Source organism: Callithrix jacchus, chromosome 2, assembly GCF_049354715.1.
Source record: "Callithrix jacchus isolate 240 chromosome 2, calJac240_pri, whole genome shotgun sequence".
NCBI lineage: Eukaryota > Metazoa > Chordata > Mammalia > Primates > Cebidae > Callithrix > Callithrix jacchus.
This window is the reverse complement of record NC_133503.1, coordinates 37,503,437-37,522,746: the sequence shown is the minus strand read 5'-3', so window position 1 is coordinate 37,522,746 and position 19,310 is coordinate 37,503,437. Positions and strand designations below refer to the sequence as shown.

General features: G+C 45.8%; 1 protein-coding gene across 4 annotated transcripts in view; it reads left to right on the top strand.

Annotated features, from left to right (window-relative positions):
• Positions 1–19,310, top strand: part of SIL1 (SIL1 nucleotide exchange factor) — a 243,705-nt gene that overhangs the window by 61,313 nt on the left and 163,082 nt on the right. For all 4 annotated transcript variants that reach the window (XM_035285917.3, XM_078360555.1, XM_008985639.5 and 1 more), the window contains exons 2-3: positions 7,921–8,032; positions 14,549–14,687. In XM_035285917.3, the coding sequence (XP_035141808.1) occupies positions 7,958–8,032; positions 14,549–14,687 (214 nt within the window). In that variant the 5' untranslated portion in view covers positions 7,921–7,957. The remainder of the gene's footprint in view (positions 1–7,920; positions 8,033–14,548; positions 14,688–19,310) is intronic.

Sequence of the window (19,310 nt, the reverse complement as noted above, 5' to 3'; positions counted from 1 at the left end):
TTGCTACCTTCTTGAGGATCTGTATTCTTCTCTACTGGAATGGGAATGGACTGTAGGTCATTTTCCACCTCTGGGAGTACAGAGGAAGGGCTAGGAATGCCCCTCACTGCCCTTCCATTTCATCCCATCCCATGTTGCCTTCACTCCTGGTGCCTATTCCCAGCTGGGCCTGTGGAGCCCTTCTTGGCTCCCTGTGCCCTCTTGCAGGGCTAATACCTGTATTGCCACTCTTCTCCCTTGCAGGCTGCAGAGTGGATTTTGGCTTTGTAGCTCTCTGGTTAGGCAGAGGCTTGGATTCATTGTGAACCCTCTACCCTCTAACAGCCTCCTCTAATAACCTTTTTTCTTGGGTGCCTTGGGTTTGTTGAGAGCAGTCCCTCTTTGCTTGGCCAAAGGCATGACTTCAAAACACAGGGCAGATACTGTCCCCATTGTACAAATGGCCACTGGCTCAGGGATGTTCCAATACAGCTGCCTAGCCAATTAGGGGCTGGATAGTTAGAAGCCACGTTTGTTTTCCTGTTCAAAGACTTTCCATTTAATTGCTATGTACCTCTTGACTTTCTGTTTAGTATTGTCTTAGGGGGAAGAATCCTGTTTGCCGGACTACTCCAAACTTGTTTTTCTTGTCTTTCAAATTCTATTTCTTTTCTTAAGCTTTTGCACACTGTTCTCTCTTGTCAGGGGCGTCCTTTCAGCATCCTCTTTGCATTATTTCTTCAGCTTCATATTTGTCTGCTTAAATTAGGTAGTGCACTTCTGTTTGTGTAGAGGTAAGTGATTATATGTGTGCATATGACTTTGTGCAGCCCATAAATAGTAATGAATGTGTGTCTGTGGAAAAGCTCATCCTCTAACCTTCAGTTTGCAAAGCAGGTGATTGTCTTACAGCTGTTCCTGCAGCTGGCAGTTCTGTGTGCTGGTGGCTTGACACTCTGGATGCCAATATGCTGGGCCAATTGCTGAGTGGGCTGGGTCTTGGGGCTCAGCAGAAAACTCCCTCAGGTTTCTTCATTTTCAGCCAGGGGGTCATCCTTTAACTTGTATTTTCTACCTCATAGGAGTAGCTACCCAGCAAAAGGCTTTGGTCCTTGTTTGAGGCCTGGGTCAGCTGGGGAGTGTGTGGATCTTGCAGGAAGCAGGAGATTTGGAGAGTGGTTGCCTGGCCTGGCCCTGATGGGCTGTAGGTCCAGGGGCAGCAGTCATCATTTCCATTCCAGTGATGGAGTGGACCAGGCACCGTGGCTCAGGCCCATAATCTCAAGACTTTGGGAGGCTGACATGGGTGGATCAATTGAGTCCAGGAGTTTGAGACCAGCCTGGACAACATGGTGAAACCACATCTCTACAAAAATTAAAAATACATTAGTCAGGCCGGGCGTGGTGGCTCAAGCCTGTAATCCCAGCACTTTGGGAGGCCGAGGCGGGTGGATCACGAGGTCAAGAGATCGAGACCATCCTGGTCAACATGGTGAAACCCCGTCTCTACTAAAAATACAAAAATTAGCTGGGCATGGTGGCGCACGCCTGTAATCCCAGCTACTCGGGAGGCTGAGCCAGGAGAATTGCCTGAACCCAGGAGGCGGAGATTGTGGTGAGCCGAGATCGTGCCATTGCACTCCAGCCTGGGTAACAAGAGCGAAACTCCATCTCAAAAAAAAAAAAAAAAAAAAAAAACATTAGTCAAGTATGGTGGCACATACCTGTAGTCCCAGATACTCGGGAAGCTGAGGTGGGAGGATTGCTTGAGCTTGGGAGGTAGAGGTTGCAGTGAGCCAAGATTATGTCACTGCACTCCAGGCTGGATGACAGAGTGAGACTCTGTCTCAAAAAAACAACCAGTTAAAAAATGAAGTGATAATTAGGTGCTCGGTGCTATCCCAAGCACTTTCTATTCATTTCTTTATTTAATCCTTGCTACCAACCTTTAAAGTAGAAATTCTTAATATACCCATTTTATAGGTGAAGAAACTGAGGCCTAGTGAAGTTGTGTCCAAGATCACATAGCTAGGAAGTGGCAGAGCCAAGAATTGGCCTTAGGTCTGTCCGACTCTAAGTCCATGCGTTTTACTACCCATTGTTTTTGTTTCTTTTGTCTCTTTGTTTCACTTTCTTCCTTATAGAATGGAAGTAGGAATTCTTGCCCTTTCACTTTCTCCAGAAGATTTGGGAAATACGTGAACAGACACTGTAGGTTAATAACATGAGCATTTTATAAGATGGAATTCTGAGAGCTCCAAGGCAGGCTACTGAGTTGTCTTTGCTTGCCCATAACACTTAGAACCTTTTCCAGTTCTTTCTGTGCTCTGGTCCTGAAATTCTTAAGCAGCTACTGTCCATGGGTCCTGCCAGGTGTGTCAAAAGCTGCCAGAGATCCAGCACTCTTGCTCCCTCTCCCTTTGTTGGCTTCTTGCCATCCTTATTCCATTCTTTGGTTTTCCATTCTGGAGAAAAGACATTAAGGAGAGATGTCTTGTTTACACAAGGCCCAGTCCCCTCCCTCAGTTTTGTCTGAATTGTGTGGAAGACATGAGGCACTGAGGGAGGTGGGGGCTGAGTGGCCTCCTCCCACCTGCTCCCCAGGCATCTGCTCTGGGCTGCAGTAAGCTGGCAATACAGATTGGTGAGTGCATCCAACCTCTCTTTAAGCAGAGGTACAGCCTACAAATGGCCACTTTTGATAGAAAAATGGGCATCTCAAGTACCTTATTATCTCTTTTGTCCCAAAGCCCAAGGATACTTAAGGAAAGAGTTACTGGTGAAACATTGAAATAGTTTCCCCTTTCCTGGACAGAGTGATGGTATTTTAAGTCAGAAGAGGGCTGTAAATATAAAGTTGTAGGTCTGTCTTCCACTGAAAGCCAAGGATGATGAGAAGGATTTCTTTTCTTTCTTTCTTTTTTTTTTTTCGCGGAGTATGCAGGGGCCATTGATGAGGTGAACCCAGAGTTTATGGGTGGCAAGTAGTTTGGGAAGGCACCATCATCAGACCAGGTGTGCCAAACTGTGCCTCAACAGGATGCCATGACTTTGGCTTTACTTATGCCAGGGACTGCAGCTGGCTTCTGCTGCTGCTGCCTCTGTCCCTGCTTGTGATGGTGGGCCATTCTGGCAGAGCATAGCTGTGTGCTACTTCCCTTTCTCCTTCAGCTTTAGCATAAAGCCCAGGGCAAACTATGCCTGCCACTTCTTGAGTAAGGACCAAGACCAGGTGAGGCGGCTGCTGGCCAGGCCTTAAAAGGACAGAGAACACTATTTTCTGTGCCTGCATGCTGCAGAGTCTTGCTCTCTGAATGTCCTGGTGAAGCCTGAGAAACTATCTCACTCCTTCCTCCCAGCCTCACCTAGGTCTCTCCTCAGTCCTCCCAATCTCCCCATACCTCTTGCACTGCCCACCTCAGCTCCATGTTCTTGTCCTCTCTCTCTTTCTCTTCTTGTTCTCTCTCCCTGTTTTGCGGAAAAATATGCGGAGGCAATAACTAGGTCAGGTGTGCAGTCCATGTGGAATTATTGAGGGAAGATGAAGGATCCACTTGTGAATCCATCTCTCATCCTTAGTATTGGCAGAAAATGTTTCTGACAGTGTTAGCGTGTGTGCAGGAGATGGAGATGGCTGGGATCCCTGTGGGAGCTGCCATTTCTCTCACCCTCCACTCCCCTTCCCACTCCAAGGAGTTGGGAAAGCTGCTGTTTATGCATCAGCTGCCCCTGACCTCTTCTTCCTCAGTCCCTTCTGGGCCTCTTCCTTCTGCTCATTTGTCTTCCTTGCCCTTGAGTATTTCCCTCTCATTTAGCTCTTCCTCCTCCTCCTTTTTCCCCGGCACCAGTTTCATTGTTAATCCCAGGCTGTAAGAAGGGAGCACATAACTGTGTGTGTGTGTGTGTGTGTGTGTGTGTACACATGAGGCTCTCATGGAAGGGGAGGGACATCTGTGGTTTTGGGGACATCTTTGTTTTGTCATACATTGCCCTGATAATGCTCTTTCTTTATTCTCTTTTTCTCCCACAGCCAAGGCTGCAGGATTAAGAAAAGTGTAGAGCAGTATAGGAAGCTCTAGGGCTGTGCCCTCTTAGGAACCATGTCCCTAGGCCTCTCTAGCCTTCTCCCTCCTGATGTGGTGACCCCTGCCCCTTGTTCATCCTCACCCAGCCTGGCCCCTCTCCTGCTCAAACCCAGGGATGGCCAGTCACCTGTCCAGAACCTAGTGTGGTGCTGTGAACTCACTCCCTGCCTTTCAGTGTGATTGGTGCACCAGGGAGCCAGGTTGCTGGCGGAAGCTCTCGTGGCAGTTAGCCGCTCCATTTTGTCAGCAAAAAAGGGGGGAACTGGCATAAAGCTAAGGCTTTTGCTGCTGGGTGAGTGTAGCAGCTATTTTTAGTACCCGAGCCTTTGCTTTTCCATTTGGCTGTGCTTTTTTAGCACAGTGGCGGTCCAGCAGGGCTGTTTTCCTTCATGGCTGCAGATGTCCTTAGGGAAAGTTTCTGTCTACCCCTGAGAAGATGGGCTGGGCAGAGGGGTAGTGACTTCTGAGAGTGGATTCAAGCAGGCTTTAGGTCCCACTGCAGTCAGGCCACACGTCCAGTTTCTGAAGGTGAAGCAGGGAGGAATGTGGCAGGAGTGGGATAGATAAAAGTTAAACACCACGCTATTCAGAGGTGCTGCTGTGTAATTAACTCACTTAAGCCTCAGTTGAGTAAACTGCCTAATGAGGTATACTGGGGCTGAGGGATAAATATTAAAACCTCTTGTAAGGGTCTGGACTGATACTGACACATACTGAATTTTCCTAAGGTTTTCTGGTTTGTTTTGCTTTTCCTTCTGCCTTTCTTTCCTAGATCATTTGCTAATTTGAATTAAGTTTTCTTGATTTCTCTTCTAGTTTACTAGAATAGACCAAAATATTTTCACTATTCCAAATAGGAACTCTTCACCTATTAAGGAGTAACTCTTCATTTCCCCTTTTCCTCAACCTGATAACTGCTTTTCTATTTTTTATCTAAATGAATTTGTCTGTTCTAAACATTTCATATAATTTGAATCATACAGTGTCTGAGCATTTGTGTCTGACTTATTTCACTTGGCATAATGTTTTCAAGCTTCCGTGTTGTGGCAGGTATCAGAATTTCATTCCTTTTATGGCAGAATCATATTCTATTTTATGTTTATACTACATTTAAAAAATCCATCTTTTGATGGGCACTTGGATTGCTTCCACATTTTGACTATTGTGGTTAATGCTGCAGTGAACACTGATGTACATATATCTGTTCGAGTCCTTGTTTCCAATTCTTTGGGGAATATGCTTAGGAGTGGAATTACTGGGACATATGGTAATTCTGTATTTAGCTTTCTGAGGAGCCCCCAAACTATTCCCAAACGGCTGCACTGTTTTCTCTCTCCACCAGCAATGTACGAGGGTTCCAGTGAATCCATGTCTTCACCAACACTTGTTATTTTACTTAAAAAAAAAATTACAGCCATCCTTGTGGGTGTGAAGTGGTATATCATTGTGGTTTTGATTTGCATTTCCTTCATGGTTAGTGATGTTGAGAACCTTTTCATGTCCCTATTGGTCGTTTGTATATCTTCTTTGGAGAAATGTTTATTCAAGTCCTTTGCCCATTTTAATTTTTCAATGCTTACTTTTTTTTTTTTTTAAGACAGGGTTTCACCATGTTAGTCAGGCTGGTCTTGAACTCCCAACCTCAGGTGATCCGCCCGTCTTGGCCTCCAAAGTGCTTGGATTATAGGCGTGAGCCACCCCACCTGGCCATGCTTACGGTTTTTTAAGCAACAGAATCTCACTCTGTTGCCCAGGCTGTAGCACAGTGGCATTATCATAGCTCACTGAAGCCTCAAACTCCTGGGGTTAAGAGATCTTCTCATCTTGGCCTCCTGAGTAGCTGGGACTACAGGTGCATACCACCACACGTGGCTTTTTTAAAATTAAAAAAAAAATTTTTTTTTTATGAGATCAGCTCTAGCTATATTGCTCAGGCTGTTCTTGAACTCCTGCCTTTGCTGATTTTTAAATTGGGATGCTTGTCTTTTTATTGTTGAGATTTAGGAATTCTCAACATGTTCTGGTCAATACACCCTTAACAGAGATGTGATTTACAAATATTTTCTCCCATTCTGTCTTTTCACTATTTAGATAATATCCTTTGAGATGCAAAAGCTTTTTAATCTTGATGAAACCCAATTTATCTGTTTTTCTTTTGTTGCCTATGCTTTTGGTGTCATATTTAAGAAATCTTTGCCAATCCAAGGTCATTAAGATTACATCTATGTTTCCAAGTTTTATGTTTTAGCTCTTAAATGTAGGGTTTTGATTCATTTCTAGTTAGTTTTTATAAATGATGTAAGAGTCCAACTTCATTCTTTTACGTGTGGATATCCAGTTGTATCAGTACCATTTCTTAAAGAGACTGTCCTTTCTCCTTGAATGGTCTTGGTACCATTGTCAAAAATTGACCATATATGTGATTATTTCTGGACTCTCAATTTTATTCCATTGGTCTGTCTGTCCATCCTTATGCCAGTATCACCCTTTGATTACTGTAGCTTTGTAGTAAGTTTTGAAATCAGGAAGAGTCCTTTAAGTTTCTTCTTTTACTTACTTTTTTTTTTTGAGATGGGTACTTACTCTGTCTCCCAGGTTGGAGTGTAGTGGCATGATCTCAGCTCACTGCAACCTTTGCCTCCCAGGATCCTCCCGTGTCAGCCTCCTGGGTAGCTGAGACTACAGGCATGCGCCACCACACCCAGCAAATGTTTGTATTTTTGGTAGAGACCGTGTTTTGGTCATGTTACCCAGGCTAGTGTTGAACTCCTGAGCTGAGGCAATCCACCCATCAGCCTCCCAAAGTGCTGGGATTATAGGTGTTGAGCCACCAAACCCAACCTTTTTTTCTTTTTTAAGATTATTTTGGCTATTCTGGGTCCCCTGAAATTTCATATGAGTTTTAGGATATGTTTTTCCATTGGGACTTTAACAGAGATTGCTCTGAATCTGTATGTTGCTTTGGGTAGTATTGTTATTAACAGTATCAAGTCTCTAATTCATGAACATGGGATATCGTTTCATCCTTATATCCTTTTAATTTTTTTTTTTTTTTTCCAGTAGAGATGGGTTCTTACTCTGTCACCCAGGCTGGAGTGCAGTGGTGCAATCATGGCTCACTACAGCCTCAACCTCCTGGGCTCAGGTGATCTTCCTGCCTCAGCCTCCTGCATAGCTGGAACTACAGGTTCACACCACAATGCTTGGCTAATTTTTTTTTTTTTTTTTTTTGTAGAGACAGGGTCTCACAATGTTGTGCAGGTTGGTCTTGAACTTCTGGCCTCAAGTGATCCTCCTGCCTTTGCCTTTCCTTGTAGTAGCTATGGGGCTCGTACTTTGATTTGTTTGACTGAAAGTTATTGTGAGAGGGTTAGTGGCTTGGAGATATTGAACTTTGCTGGCTTAAACAATATTGATGCCATCTGTCTTCAAGAAGGATAATGGAGTATGTTTTAGAAGTGGATGGTTACAAAGACTTATGTGGATTTGGGTCCATGTTTGTTCACATGCAGATCAGTTGGTTAGTTTCCCTCTCTCCTTTTCATAGTCAAGGCTACCCACCACAACCTGATAACAAGTTGTTAATGAAGAAGGAAGGGACCATGGCTGTTGCAGCTTATGCAGGAGTCTTGGTTGACTGTATGGTTCTAGCCAGGGCATATCTCTTGTTGGATGGCTGGACCCACCATGGGAGATGGAGGCCTCAGAATTATCTAGAAGTGGTAGAAGACTCGTTATACCTCTATGCAGGAAATGTCTGACATCTGTGAGCAAGTGGCAACGTGGGAATCACAGTGCAGGGACACCAAGAACTAGTTTTTCATTGACCTTCTGTTTTCTGTGCTTGCACCTATAGGTTTCTGACTGCTCACCAGAGCCTGCCTTCATCTAGTATGGCTCCTCTGGGCATGCTCCTTGGGCTGCTGATGGCCGCCTGCCTCACCTTCTGCCTCAGTCATCAGAACCCGGTAAATGTCTTACTGCAAATGAGAGGGATCCCTGATGAGGTCTGAGAAGGCCTCCCTCTCAGCAGGGGTGCTGTGGGAGTAGGGTGGGCTTTTATGTTTCTTTCTTATGCGAGTGTGGCTGGCAGTGGATCATGGAGTAGGTAGCCTTCTTCCTCCCCATCCCTGCGTCTTCCAGCCTTTGTTTAAAGCTTATGGCACAGTTTCCCTTTGGGAAAAAGATGATGATGATGATAAATTAATATAATCTTCCATGTACCAAACCTTGTAGTGAGTGCTTTATATGTATTCTCATTTAATCCTCCCACCAACACTATGAAGTAGGCAACTACAGTTTTTAATCCTCATTTTGAGAAGACTAAACCTCAGAGACATTAAGTAACTTGGCCAAAATCGCACAGTCAGTCAGTTTGTGAGAGTTGTGAATGTCAGAATTCTTCTCAAAAGCTGAGTGCCTGTGTGGTGGGCATCAGTTCCAAGTAAGACTTTTTTTCCCCCCTCTACTCCTCTCTTCTTATACTTTCTCAGTTTATCTCGATCTCTATTCTCCTTCCTTTTGTCTCTAGCTCCCTGTTCTTTCTGGACCACTATTCATTAATCTAGACCTCACTGATTAGGGCTCCTGCCACTGGCAGGAAGAGAATGCGCAAAAAGGCCCTGAGCTTGGCCTGGTGCAGCACACTACGGTTCCTGGCCCTGTTTCCTTGGCTTGTCCCAGCAACAGCCTGCCCTTGACCAGCTCCTAATGCCCTCCCTCTCTTCTCCCTTGAGAAGCTCTCACTGTCAGTTCTTTGACAGTTTCACCCTCCCCTGGCCACCTTCCCCAACCCCTAGGGCTCCCACTAAATGTTAGATAAAGCGCAGGAAGCTCTGGAGCTGGAGGTCCTTGAAGTGCAAATGACAATTGTGATGAATTTAATAACAATCCAGCTTAGCTGTGGTTCACCTCTGGCTCATGGCAAGCTTCCACCTTGTCTCTGAAATCGTTTGTTTTCTGTCTGCCTTTTCCCCCACTTTGTGGAGCAGGAGAAAACATACAGTTAGGAGTCACGAGACCTTCTGAGTTTTTAATGCCCTCTGAGATCCTGTTGGTGCTGTTTATTTGTGTCTTCTTCAAGGACAGTGTGAATGGGATCCCAGAGGCCCCCGAGAATGGAACTGGCTACAGCATGAAGTTGGGGCTGTCTCTGACGTATGTTGGAGATGGAATGGCCCAGAAAAGAGCCTTGAGGGACCAGGGTTGTGTCCCCCCAACAACTTTGTAGCTTATGAGGATGCTGTGCTCCCCATTGTGAGCTTTAGCAGATGCACAATTAACAAAGGCAAGCTGATGAATTTACTTAAGGACTGAGTTAGGAAGTCCCTTTTGGATAATAGTCCAACCAAATAGATGAGCTTTCAGAGCATAATTATTCTGGCCCATTTATATTAGCTCTATTGAGTCTAGTCTCAGAAAAAATGTTAATACTGACTTTCATCAACAGAAGCTGCTTTTATCCTTATGTCTGTTCCTAAGCTGTATCCATTTGTCATAATCTTTCATCATGTGCTAAGCACAAGTAAGAGTTGAAGCATATTTTCTCTCATACCATAAAAATTGCTGCCCTGATGTCATTTAAAAATCTAAATTACACAGCCAGCCACCTTCACAACAGTGCAAATGGGGTGGAGGTGGTTATGATCCTTTTTTCAGAGGCTGGAGTCCAGGTAAGTGTTCCTGATGACCTGGAATTGTCCTCCCGAAAGGCATTTGGGCAGGTTGATGCTCACCTAGGAAAGGCTGGCTGTGTGTATCACAGTATGATCTGGAGCCAGCCTTCCTCCCTGGCTCCTGCTGTGGCACTTCCCCGGGATGCCACATGTCAGGAGACTCTGAAGGGCTGTGGTTGTGTGTTATTGGGCTTTAAAAAGGTGGTGAACAGTGGGGGAAGGTACAGTAGTGGAGCCTTGTGGAAGGAGCACAGGCCCTTCGTGAGATCCCTTTGCCTCTCACTTTGGCAATTTGACCCTTTCTGAGCATTGTTTCCTAATCTGTAAAACAGTGTTGGTACCTCCCTCTTAAGGTTTTAGTGTAGACTCAATGTGATTATATATAAAGAAACTGGCACTGAAACTGGCCTGATATGACCAGTAAATGGTTAATACATGTCAGCTGTTAATTTTTTAGTATGGTAGTGCTGCTTCTGTGGTTTAATTTGGGCTATGTCAGGCAGGCTTCTGTCCCAAAATGTTGCCCTGGCAGTCTGTCTCTGTTACAGTGTCTATCAACCCACCATTAGAGATTCATTCATTCCCTTGGATCTTGTAGGCTTTGGTTTGTAAGAATCTCTTATTCAGATACAAGTGCAAGGAAGTGTGACATGGTAAGCTGTTGTCAGCTAACACCTTATCTAGCATTTCTTGCCAGTCACTTGAGAGGAAACTGGTATTTGGAGTGATGGTGATAGGGAGAAGAGAGTGCTCATAGTCTAGCATGGAAGGGAGCCCTGAGGAGCTGGCTGGGAAGGCACCAGAGCATGGGTTTATTTCACAGCTGACCAAGGGCTGGCCTGCGTCTCTCTCTCTCCTGTTCAGAACACTGCCTAGGCAGAGTGAGGCTACTTGTGCTTGTTCTTTCTCTTGGACTGTGGTTTCTTACCTGGCCCGTGGAAGTCTTTGCCAAGGAAGGGCCTGGGCTGGTAGGTATACTAAGTGATCTCATTGTCCCAGCATCATTCCCTCAGCTCTCAGGGCACAACTTATTAGGACATCTGACCATGAAAGAATCATAGAAGTGAGTCAAAACATGTATGAGCTTTGGAGCCAGGCAGGTCTGGGCTTTAATCTCTGCTCTGCTTTTCTGAGCTGCTTGATTTTGAAAAGCCCCATATCTGTCCTCCTATGGGACCAATATGATGTGCTTCACCAATGAGACTTGGATGAATTGAGGCATGGAAGGCATCTTGCCCCGGTGCCTGACATATGATCAGGGCTTAATAAATGGTAGCTGCTGTTAACATTACAACCTCATCCTCTTGATGCTGCTTTTTTCAAAACCTTCTCTGGAACTCTGGTTTTGAACTCACTGTCCAGCTTGTGGTTTGTTCTTATCAGTGAACCTCTCTCAGTGCTTCTGAGCCCTTGGCTTTTGAGGATAGCTAGGTGTGATTTGGGCAAAGCATTTGAAGACTCTCATAGCCAGGTCTGGTGAACAAGGTGAGCATAGACTGGGGAGTATCAATTTTGTGTCAGTCCGACTAAAGGGATTGGTGTACTTGAAAATAATGACAGATTTTGTGTTTGTGTCTTAAAATCTGGTTCAAAGATGATACCAAGAGGAGGTACAAAAAATATTTTGAACAGTGACAGGATTGTTGCAAGAGTCTGGCCTCCTTAGGACTCGAAGCATGTAGCTCAGCAGTTCACCAGTCTCATTCTAACCCTCCTTCTTGAATCTACTCTGTTAATCTTGTTGATGAAACCTAGAAAAAGAGGCTTTCCTAACCGTCAGTAGTCAGAATAAACATCAGCCTACCTGGGTTTTGAAGGGCTTCCTGTGCTACCTTCTTATCATTACCATCTCCCTTTCCCCTTTCTGCTCCTCTTGATGATGAGAATTTGGCTGCTTGCTTACAGCCTGCCAGGAATTATCTGGCTAATAGGTAAACTGAAGCAAGGATGGAATCTGGGCATGGTGGCTCATGCCTGTAATACCAGCACTTTGGGAGGTAGAGGAGGGAGGACTGCTTGAGTCCAGGAGTTCAAGACCAGCCCGGGAAACATAGGGAGACCTTGTCTCTACTAAAAATTAAAAAAAAAAAAAAAAAAGGTTGCAAGTTGATGCTTAGATATTTTAGTTTGGCCCTTTTAGTGTTCTAAAAATAAGAACATTTCACATAGAAATCTGGATTTCTGTTTTCAAGTTGAATGCCTGCATGACAGTGGTAGACCAGCTGAGTAGCAGCTGCTTCCCTTAGGAAGGAGGCAGGAGGGCTCCAGTTTCTACAGTCCCACCACTCCCTGTTGTTTACACCTGGTCCACTGATTTACTGGCATCCCTGCTTGGCCCCTGGGGCATTTCATTGACACACCTCCAAGGTAAATTTTATTAACCACCTCCTCCTCCCTCAATCTAGTGCTTCTAACCAGGGATGATCCTAGTATATATAGGCCTGGGGACTTAGCAGACAGGGTGGTCTTATTCTGGAATATGAGGCGAGTACTTGCAGCAGACTCAGGTACTTTGGGCTTTCTTCAGTCTAAGGCACCCAAAAGACACACCTGCCTATAGGAAGGGGCATTCATTCATCTGTTCAGCAGTTTCAAACCAAGCCCTGTGCTAGGCATGGGGGTGATGAAAGAGACTGACATGGTGCCTGCCCTCTGGAAACTCAGCTGTTGGAAGTCCTTGATGTCCATGTCCTCAGAATGGAGGGTGCCTCCTGCCAGTCTGTCTTCTCTGTAGGCTCATAAGTACACCTACTCTTCTATTCCTAGTTTTCTTTTGAGCTCACAGTTGTGCAAACTTTAAGTTGAAGGGATAGGAGGGGTTTGAGGCACCAGGCTGCGCAGGTGACCTGCTTGAATGATGCCATATTGTATAGTCACTCCTGATTGTCACAGCACAGGCTCATCCAGCCTGAAATCAATGTCTGCCTTTGTAAGTAATAACAGTAACAGCTACCATGTACCCAGGGGCAGTGGTTTACAATGTAGTATCTCATCTAATCTGTGAGCTAGATGTTATTATTTTCATATTCAAAATGTGGAAACTGAAGCTTAGAAAGTTATATAACTTTCCAGAGTCACGAGAAACTGGGATTTGAATTATTCCAGCTTCTTAACCACTATGCTGGAGTCAGTGCCTCTCATTACTTGTGGTGTGATTTGAGACCACCTTCTTGCCAAGATATTTTCCTTATTGGTCCTTAGTAAGGCCTGAAATTCTGCCATCTAAATTTCATGCCTTTATTTCTTGTTAAAATGTAAAAATTCTTGGAGGGGTCTACATTGTCATCACCAGTACCTTAGCATTTTAACTGTTCCTCTGACAACTAAAGATCATTGAGGGTCCCAGGCAGGAGGGAGTTCTTATCTGGAGTGAAGCACTTTATTTTAGTTTATTTTTTTGAGACAGGGTCTTGTTCTGTCACCCAGGCTGGAGTGTGGTGGCACCATCTCAGGTCACTACAGCCTCTCTGCCTCCTGGGCTCCAATGATCCTCCTGCCTCAGCTGCCCAAGTGGGACTATAGGTATGCGCCACTATGCCTGGCCAATTTTTTTGTATCTTTTGTAGAGACAGGGTTTTGCCATGTTGGCCAGGCTGTTTTGAACTCAGGCTCAAGCGATCCACACACCTTGACCTCTCAAAGTGCTGGGATTATAGGCGTGAGCCACCCCTCCCAGCCAAGAATGAGGTGTTATTTGAATGTTAACTAACTTTCCAGATGTATGCATATAACCTCTCCCAGGTGTGGTTAGAATTGTTGGGAGACCGAAGTGAGATCTATGTAAAGTAACCAGCACAGATTCGGGCTCATAGGAAGATTCCAAGAAATATACTTTTTATTGCTAGGGGAGAGATTGGGAAGCAGAGAAAAAGTGATGACCAGGGAGACGGGCAGGCAGAAAAATATCTCCCTATGTGCCAATGTGGGTTCCTCCTTGCTTTCCCAAATGCAATTTCCCAGAGCTCTGGAACCCTCTGGTTCGAATTTCCTGAGGCCTTATTGTTTTTATGCCAGAACAGGTTTAAAAATGGGATAGGAAGGATGAGAGTCCAGGAAAGAGCAAAATGAATAATACTTTGTATTTATCTTGCATCACTGTCTCCTGAGCTGAGAATGCTCCAGAGACACCATCTCATTAATCCTCTATGTTCTGCACAGGGTGGAAGGAAACAGGTTTTAGGAAGTGATTTCCAACCTGAGCATCTTCCTCCCTCAGCCCAGCTGGATTCCCACCTTCCCTACCCTTCCTGCATGGTTTGAATGGCTCATAGGCACTCTGGGGAATTGTGCCCTCCTGGGCTCCTTGGGACTCAGTTGGGCCTTAGCTGCCAGCTTTTGTACATCTGTAGTGACCATTTGAGGCCTTACTCTCCCGTTTATGCATGTGTTTTTTTCTTTTCTAAATATGTTTATTTTTATTATAAACATGATTCATGCGAGTTTTAAACATCAAACAGTATAATAGCATGTCAGAAAGTAAAAGACTCTTATTGTTTCCTTTTGCCAGCCCCTGTCCCTAATGTGTTCCCTTAACCTGTTCAAGATACCATGGGATCTTCTAGAGTCATCCCTATGCGTTTTCAAAAGTGCCACTTATATACATTACGACATGTGTTTGTTTAGCCCTATTACTTCATATGTGCTGGTTCTGAGACTGACCTTGCAAAAGGAATTGTGACTGTTCAGACATGTCTGGCTGTTGGGGAGAGGGGCATGGAGGAAAAGAATGTGCCACCTCAGGCCATTTTCTTTTTGCTTACCTGGGGCCTAGTTCTGGTGGGTCATGCCCTGTGTGTTTTCTCTTCTCAGAAGGAGTTTGCCCTGACCAACCCAGAGAAGAGCAGCACCAAAGAAACAGAGAGAAAAGAAACCAAAGCAGAGGAGGAGCTCGATGCCGAGGTCCTGGAGGTGTTCCACCCAACACATGAGTGGCAGGCCCTTCGACCAGGTACCAGGCCCAGCTCTGTCCCCACAAAACACACTCTGAATTCAAACTACATATGTCCTTTGTCCCCACTGGACTGCTCCTTCAGGCTGCTCATCTCTGGCCTGTGGGAGGGGAATAGCATGGTCTGTCAGAGTGGTAGCTGCTGCTGCAGGACTCAGGGACCTTCATTTTCCAGCAGAACAGAGATTGCAACATCTGAGTGCCCTGGAAGGAAGGCAGGTGGTGGGTGGCCATGGTTTCTGAGCAAGTGATTGAAAACTTTCTTTCCTTGCACTTCTGAAGCACTGGAGAGGCAATGACATGTGCCTCGCTCTGCAAATGCTATTTTGGGCTCTGCTGCTCGGCTCAGTGCTGCTGAAATATTGTTCATGGGAGAGTCCTGAGCACCAGTGTGGGGCAGGAGTGTTCTGTTGTTAAACCTGTTCCAAGAAACAGGGGCTGGTCCTGGCCTGGTTTTTAAATAGTGCATCCTCAGAAGAAACAATTTTCTAACCCTTTCATGAGCCTGGGCCCAGGGCTTAAAATAATGAGAATATTTTCAGCAATTGCAGAGTCTTTACCATATTCAGGTACTGTACTAGGTGCTTTGTATGCGTAATCTTGTTCAATTTTCACTATAATAGGAACTATTACTATCTTTATGTTCAGATGAAAGCATTGAGGCTCAGTGAGGTTAGGTAACTTGTCCTATGTCATCCAGCTAACTTGCCCTATGCCATTGACCCGAGAGCCTGGGCCCGCTCTCTTCCTATGTCTTCCCAGTCCTAGCTGTCCTTGGCTGGTGCCTACTATACTGACAACTGGGACTGACCTCAGGAGTGGCAAGGTGGATAGCAAACCCTGGCAGCTTCCGCAGTGTAGTTTCATCAGCTCCTTGCCGATATTCATCACCATGTCCTCACTGCCCCCACTGCTGCTGTGCTGTCAGGGCAGCATTTGCTGTGCCAGCCAGCTTTCTGGTAGCAATATTGCTCCTGCTGGGTTTGCACATGGGTAGCTGCTGCCACAGAAGAGTGATGAAGCTCTGAGGAAGCCAACTGGGAGCTAATGGCATTGAGCAGAGGGAACTTTTAGGAATACAGGTACTGGGTTCAGCAGATCCAACCTCTGCCTGCCATCACCTCCCCTCCCCGCCTGGCTTCACTTGAGACCTGAGCCCCACTGGTTCTTAAGGACTAAAACCAGAGGCTTTCAGTGGTAGGGCGTGGAAGATACAGACTGTATCCACTGTTTTTATGTATATAGAGTTGCTTGTACCACTTTTATTTTTTTAAGACAGAGTCTTGCTCTGTCACCCAGGCTGGAGTCCTGTGTTGCGATCTCAGCTCACTGCAGCCTCTGCCTCCTGGGCTCAGGTGATCCTCCCACCTCAGCCTCCAGAGTAGCTGGGACTATAGTTGCAAGCCACCACACCCAGCTAATTTTGGTATTTTTTGTAGAGAGAGAGTTTTGCCATCTTGCCCAGGCTGTTCTTGAACTCCTGAGCTCGAGCACTCCACCTGTCTCAGCCTCCCAAAGTGCTAGGATTACAGACATGAGCCACCAAGCCTGGCCTTCTTGTACCACTTTTAACCAGGCAAATTCCTGGAGCAGATGGAAGTCAGTGTCCTGTGGCCTCGACTCCTACCCTATCTGTTCCTGTGGTTGAGTCAGTAGCTCCCTTCAACCAGTAGCATCCCGATTCATGTTACAGACTGAACAATGATGACAGTTCTGACCCTGACCCCTTGCCCAGCCCTCGGGGCAGTGGGGCTGCTATGAAAGGCTAAAGAAAAGAGCCCCTCTCTGTATCCTTGGGGAGGGACAACCAGAGCCTGTGTGATAAGAGTGGGCTGTGGACTCTGAGAGACTCCCAGAGAATTGGAGTAGAGCACTGATTTTTACAGTTAACTTGATATTTTATTGACATCACCCTCTGCCTTGGAGTTTCTCAAGAGTCTTTGGTAAACCCTTCTTTACAAAATTCCCTTGGAGTTGTCCCAAAGGCTGGTGTGTTGTAGTTAGACCTAGACACAGAGGCCCTGTAGCTCAGAGGGCCAAGCAACTCTGGTTCCAGTCATGCCTGCCCCATCCCAGGAGCATTTTTTGCCTACACTCCATCTCAAAAGCAGGACTGGTGAGGAGAGATTAGGTGGGAGGCTTGTTCTGGCCTTGGTGTCTGATGTGGGGTCATTAAGAATCTGGCGTCATCGCGTCAGACCAGTGGAGGCCCCAGTACAGGATTGACATGTTTTCTGTGTTTACTGTTAGGAAATTCAGGGGTCTGTGTGGATAGCTGGCACATGTGTTCAACGACATTATGATATTTAATTTACCACATTCTGAATTTTGCCTGGGAGCTTCCAACACATCTACCTAAAGGTTAAAAGGAATGTAGCCAGTCCTGGGAACTGAATGGGTAGGTAAATGGGGAGGTGGTATAATTCAGTGGTAAAGAGGACAGACTAGACTCAGCGAGTTCTGGGTTCAAATCCTAGCTTTGCTACTTAGGGGATCTTGGGCAAGTCATGGAATCCTTCTGTTCTTTGGTTTTTCTCATTTGTGGCATGGGGGAAGTGTCCTGCCCTGCCTGCTGCAGAGGCTGTTGTATGCTGTGAGATGGTAGATGCAAAGCCCTCTGCCCACTTCCTAACGTGGAGAAATCAGTCAGTACACAGCTGTTCTGATTTTCAGTGGTAAATTCTCCACTTAGCCACCCCCTCAATCCAATTGTGGAATCATTGGATGCCAGTGAGGGTACATGAGCATGTCGGTTTCTGTCCCTATAACTTTACATGGGGAAGGGAACTTATGATGTGAAGAAGAGAATTGCATGTTCATGCAATGTCCTCCCTTCCTTAACAGAGACTTTGATCATGGAGCAAGGGTAAGCACAAGCAAAAAGGATTAGCAGAGTGTTTCCTATCTAAGAGTCAGTGGCATGGCACGGGAAGGTGGTGGACTTTAAGAAAATGACAAGTTTATATGGACAGTTACTGTCCCCCATTCAGTACCTTCTGTCCCCTCAGGACTCTTAAGGGAAGACCACAGCTCTTTTGTCCTTAGGCTCCCAAGTGGGGAAGTGGGGTTCATGGGCTGTTTTGGCTGTGCTCATTTGAAAGCAGATTTCCAGACTGCCTGCTGCCTGGAACACCAGGGGACCAACCCATGACTTCGTGGGCCTTCTTTGCAGTCCAAGTAGGAATTGGGCCCTGGCCACTCAGTGGAACAGCTGCAGGTGAATCTCCTGAAGTCTACCTGCCTCTGTTATTGCTGTCAGCATCCTCACTGGGAGCCGCTTGTTCCTAGAAGTGATTTTCCTGTCTCTTTCTTCTGGTTTATTTTGGGATCTGCCTCACCTTAAAGAGGCACAGCAAGCATTTGAGTGTGGTTACAGCATCAGCTGTTCACAAGCAAGCAGAGGAAAGCTGTTTGCTGGCAGGTCCTGTGGGTTCTGGGCAGGGAACTCAGGAATTTGTCCTGGGACTGAGGACCCCTGAACACCAGGACTTTGTGTCTGTGTAGTTGGTATTACAGAATGCCAGTGACAGCCAGCTTCAATGGGTTCCTGCCCCCTGGGCATCTTCTGAGATCCTACTTTGTGCCAGGCATCATCTATAGCCAGAGATATAGATAATAGTTCACATTTACTGAGCATTGACTCTGCCAGGCTTCCTTTGAGGGCAGGCGCTATAACTATCCTTATTTTTACAGATACAACTGAGTCTCAGAGAGAAGAAATGACTTAGCCAAATAACCAAAAAGTGATAGAGTAGGAATTGAAACTTAGATTTGTCTGGCTCTAAGCCCCAGCTCCTAACCACTGTGTCATATTATCTTGTAGCAAAAAGGATATGACCCCTGCCCTCTATTCAGCTCATAATCTTACAAAGGATACAGAGACAAAGACAAAAACAGCCACCAAAGCATTTTGGATGTCCTGGTGGAAATGGTTTTTGCTCAGTGAGGGCATAAAGGATGTTATGGCAAGGCCAAGGCCTTTTCTCTTTAACCCTGAGATCTGTGTGTGGGGCAGTTCATCAAATTTTATGATGCTGAATCTCCAACTCCACCTGCAGCTCTCTTTTTGAGCTCTGTGGCCTTGCTCGGATTGCTTAGAATCTCAGAACCTGTTTCCTCATCTGAAGATAGGGATGAAAATACAATATTTCACAGAGATGATGTGAGAATGCAACAAGGTTAACATGTAAAATGTTCAACACAGGGCCTGGCACATTGGCCATATTCAATAAGTGGCTGTAGTTGTCATTAAAAAAAATATACCTTTGTTCTGGGCATGGTGGTATGCGACTGTAGTCCCAGCTCCTCAGGAGGCTGAGGTAGGAGGATTGCTTAAGCCCAGGAGTTTGCATCATTGGTACTTGTAAATAGCCAATCAGGGACACTCCAGCCTTGGCAACATAGTGCAACACTGTCTTTTAAAAAACATATCTATGTATATATATCTTTGTTACCTCCCTTTCCTTGGGGACCTGAAGGAGCAGTGTAGATAAGGAGGCATCCTTGGCAGAGGCCCCCTTGTTCTGCTCATTAGCCAGTGCTGCATGTTGGCCCCATGTGGGCTCAGGGAAGCATAGCCAGGCACAGACCTGGGGCTCCTTATTGACCTGATCTGACTCCAGG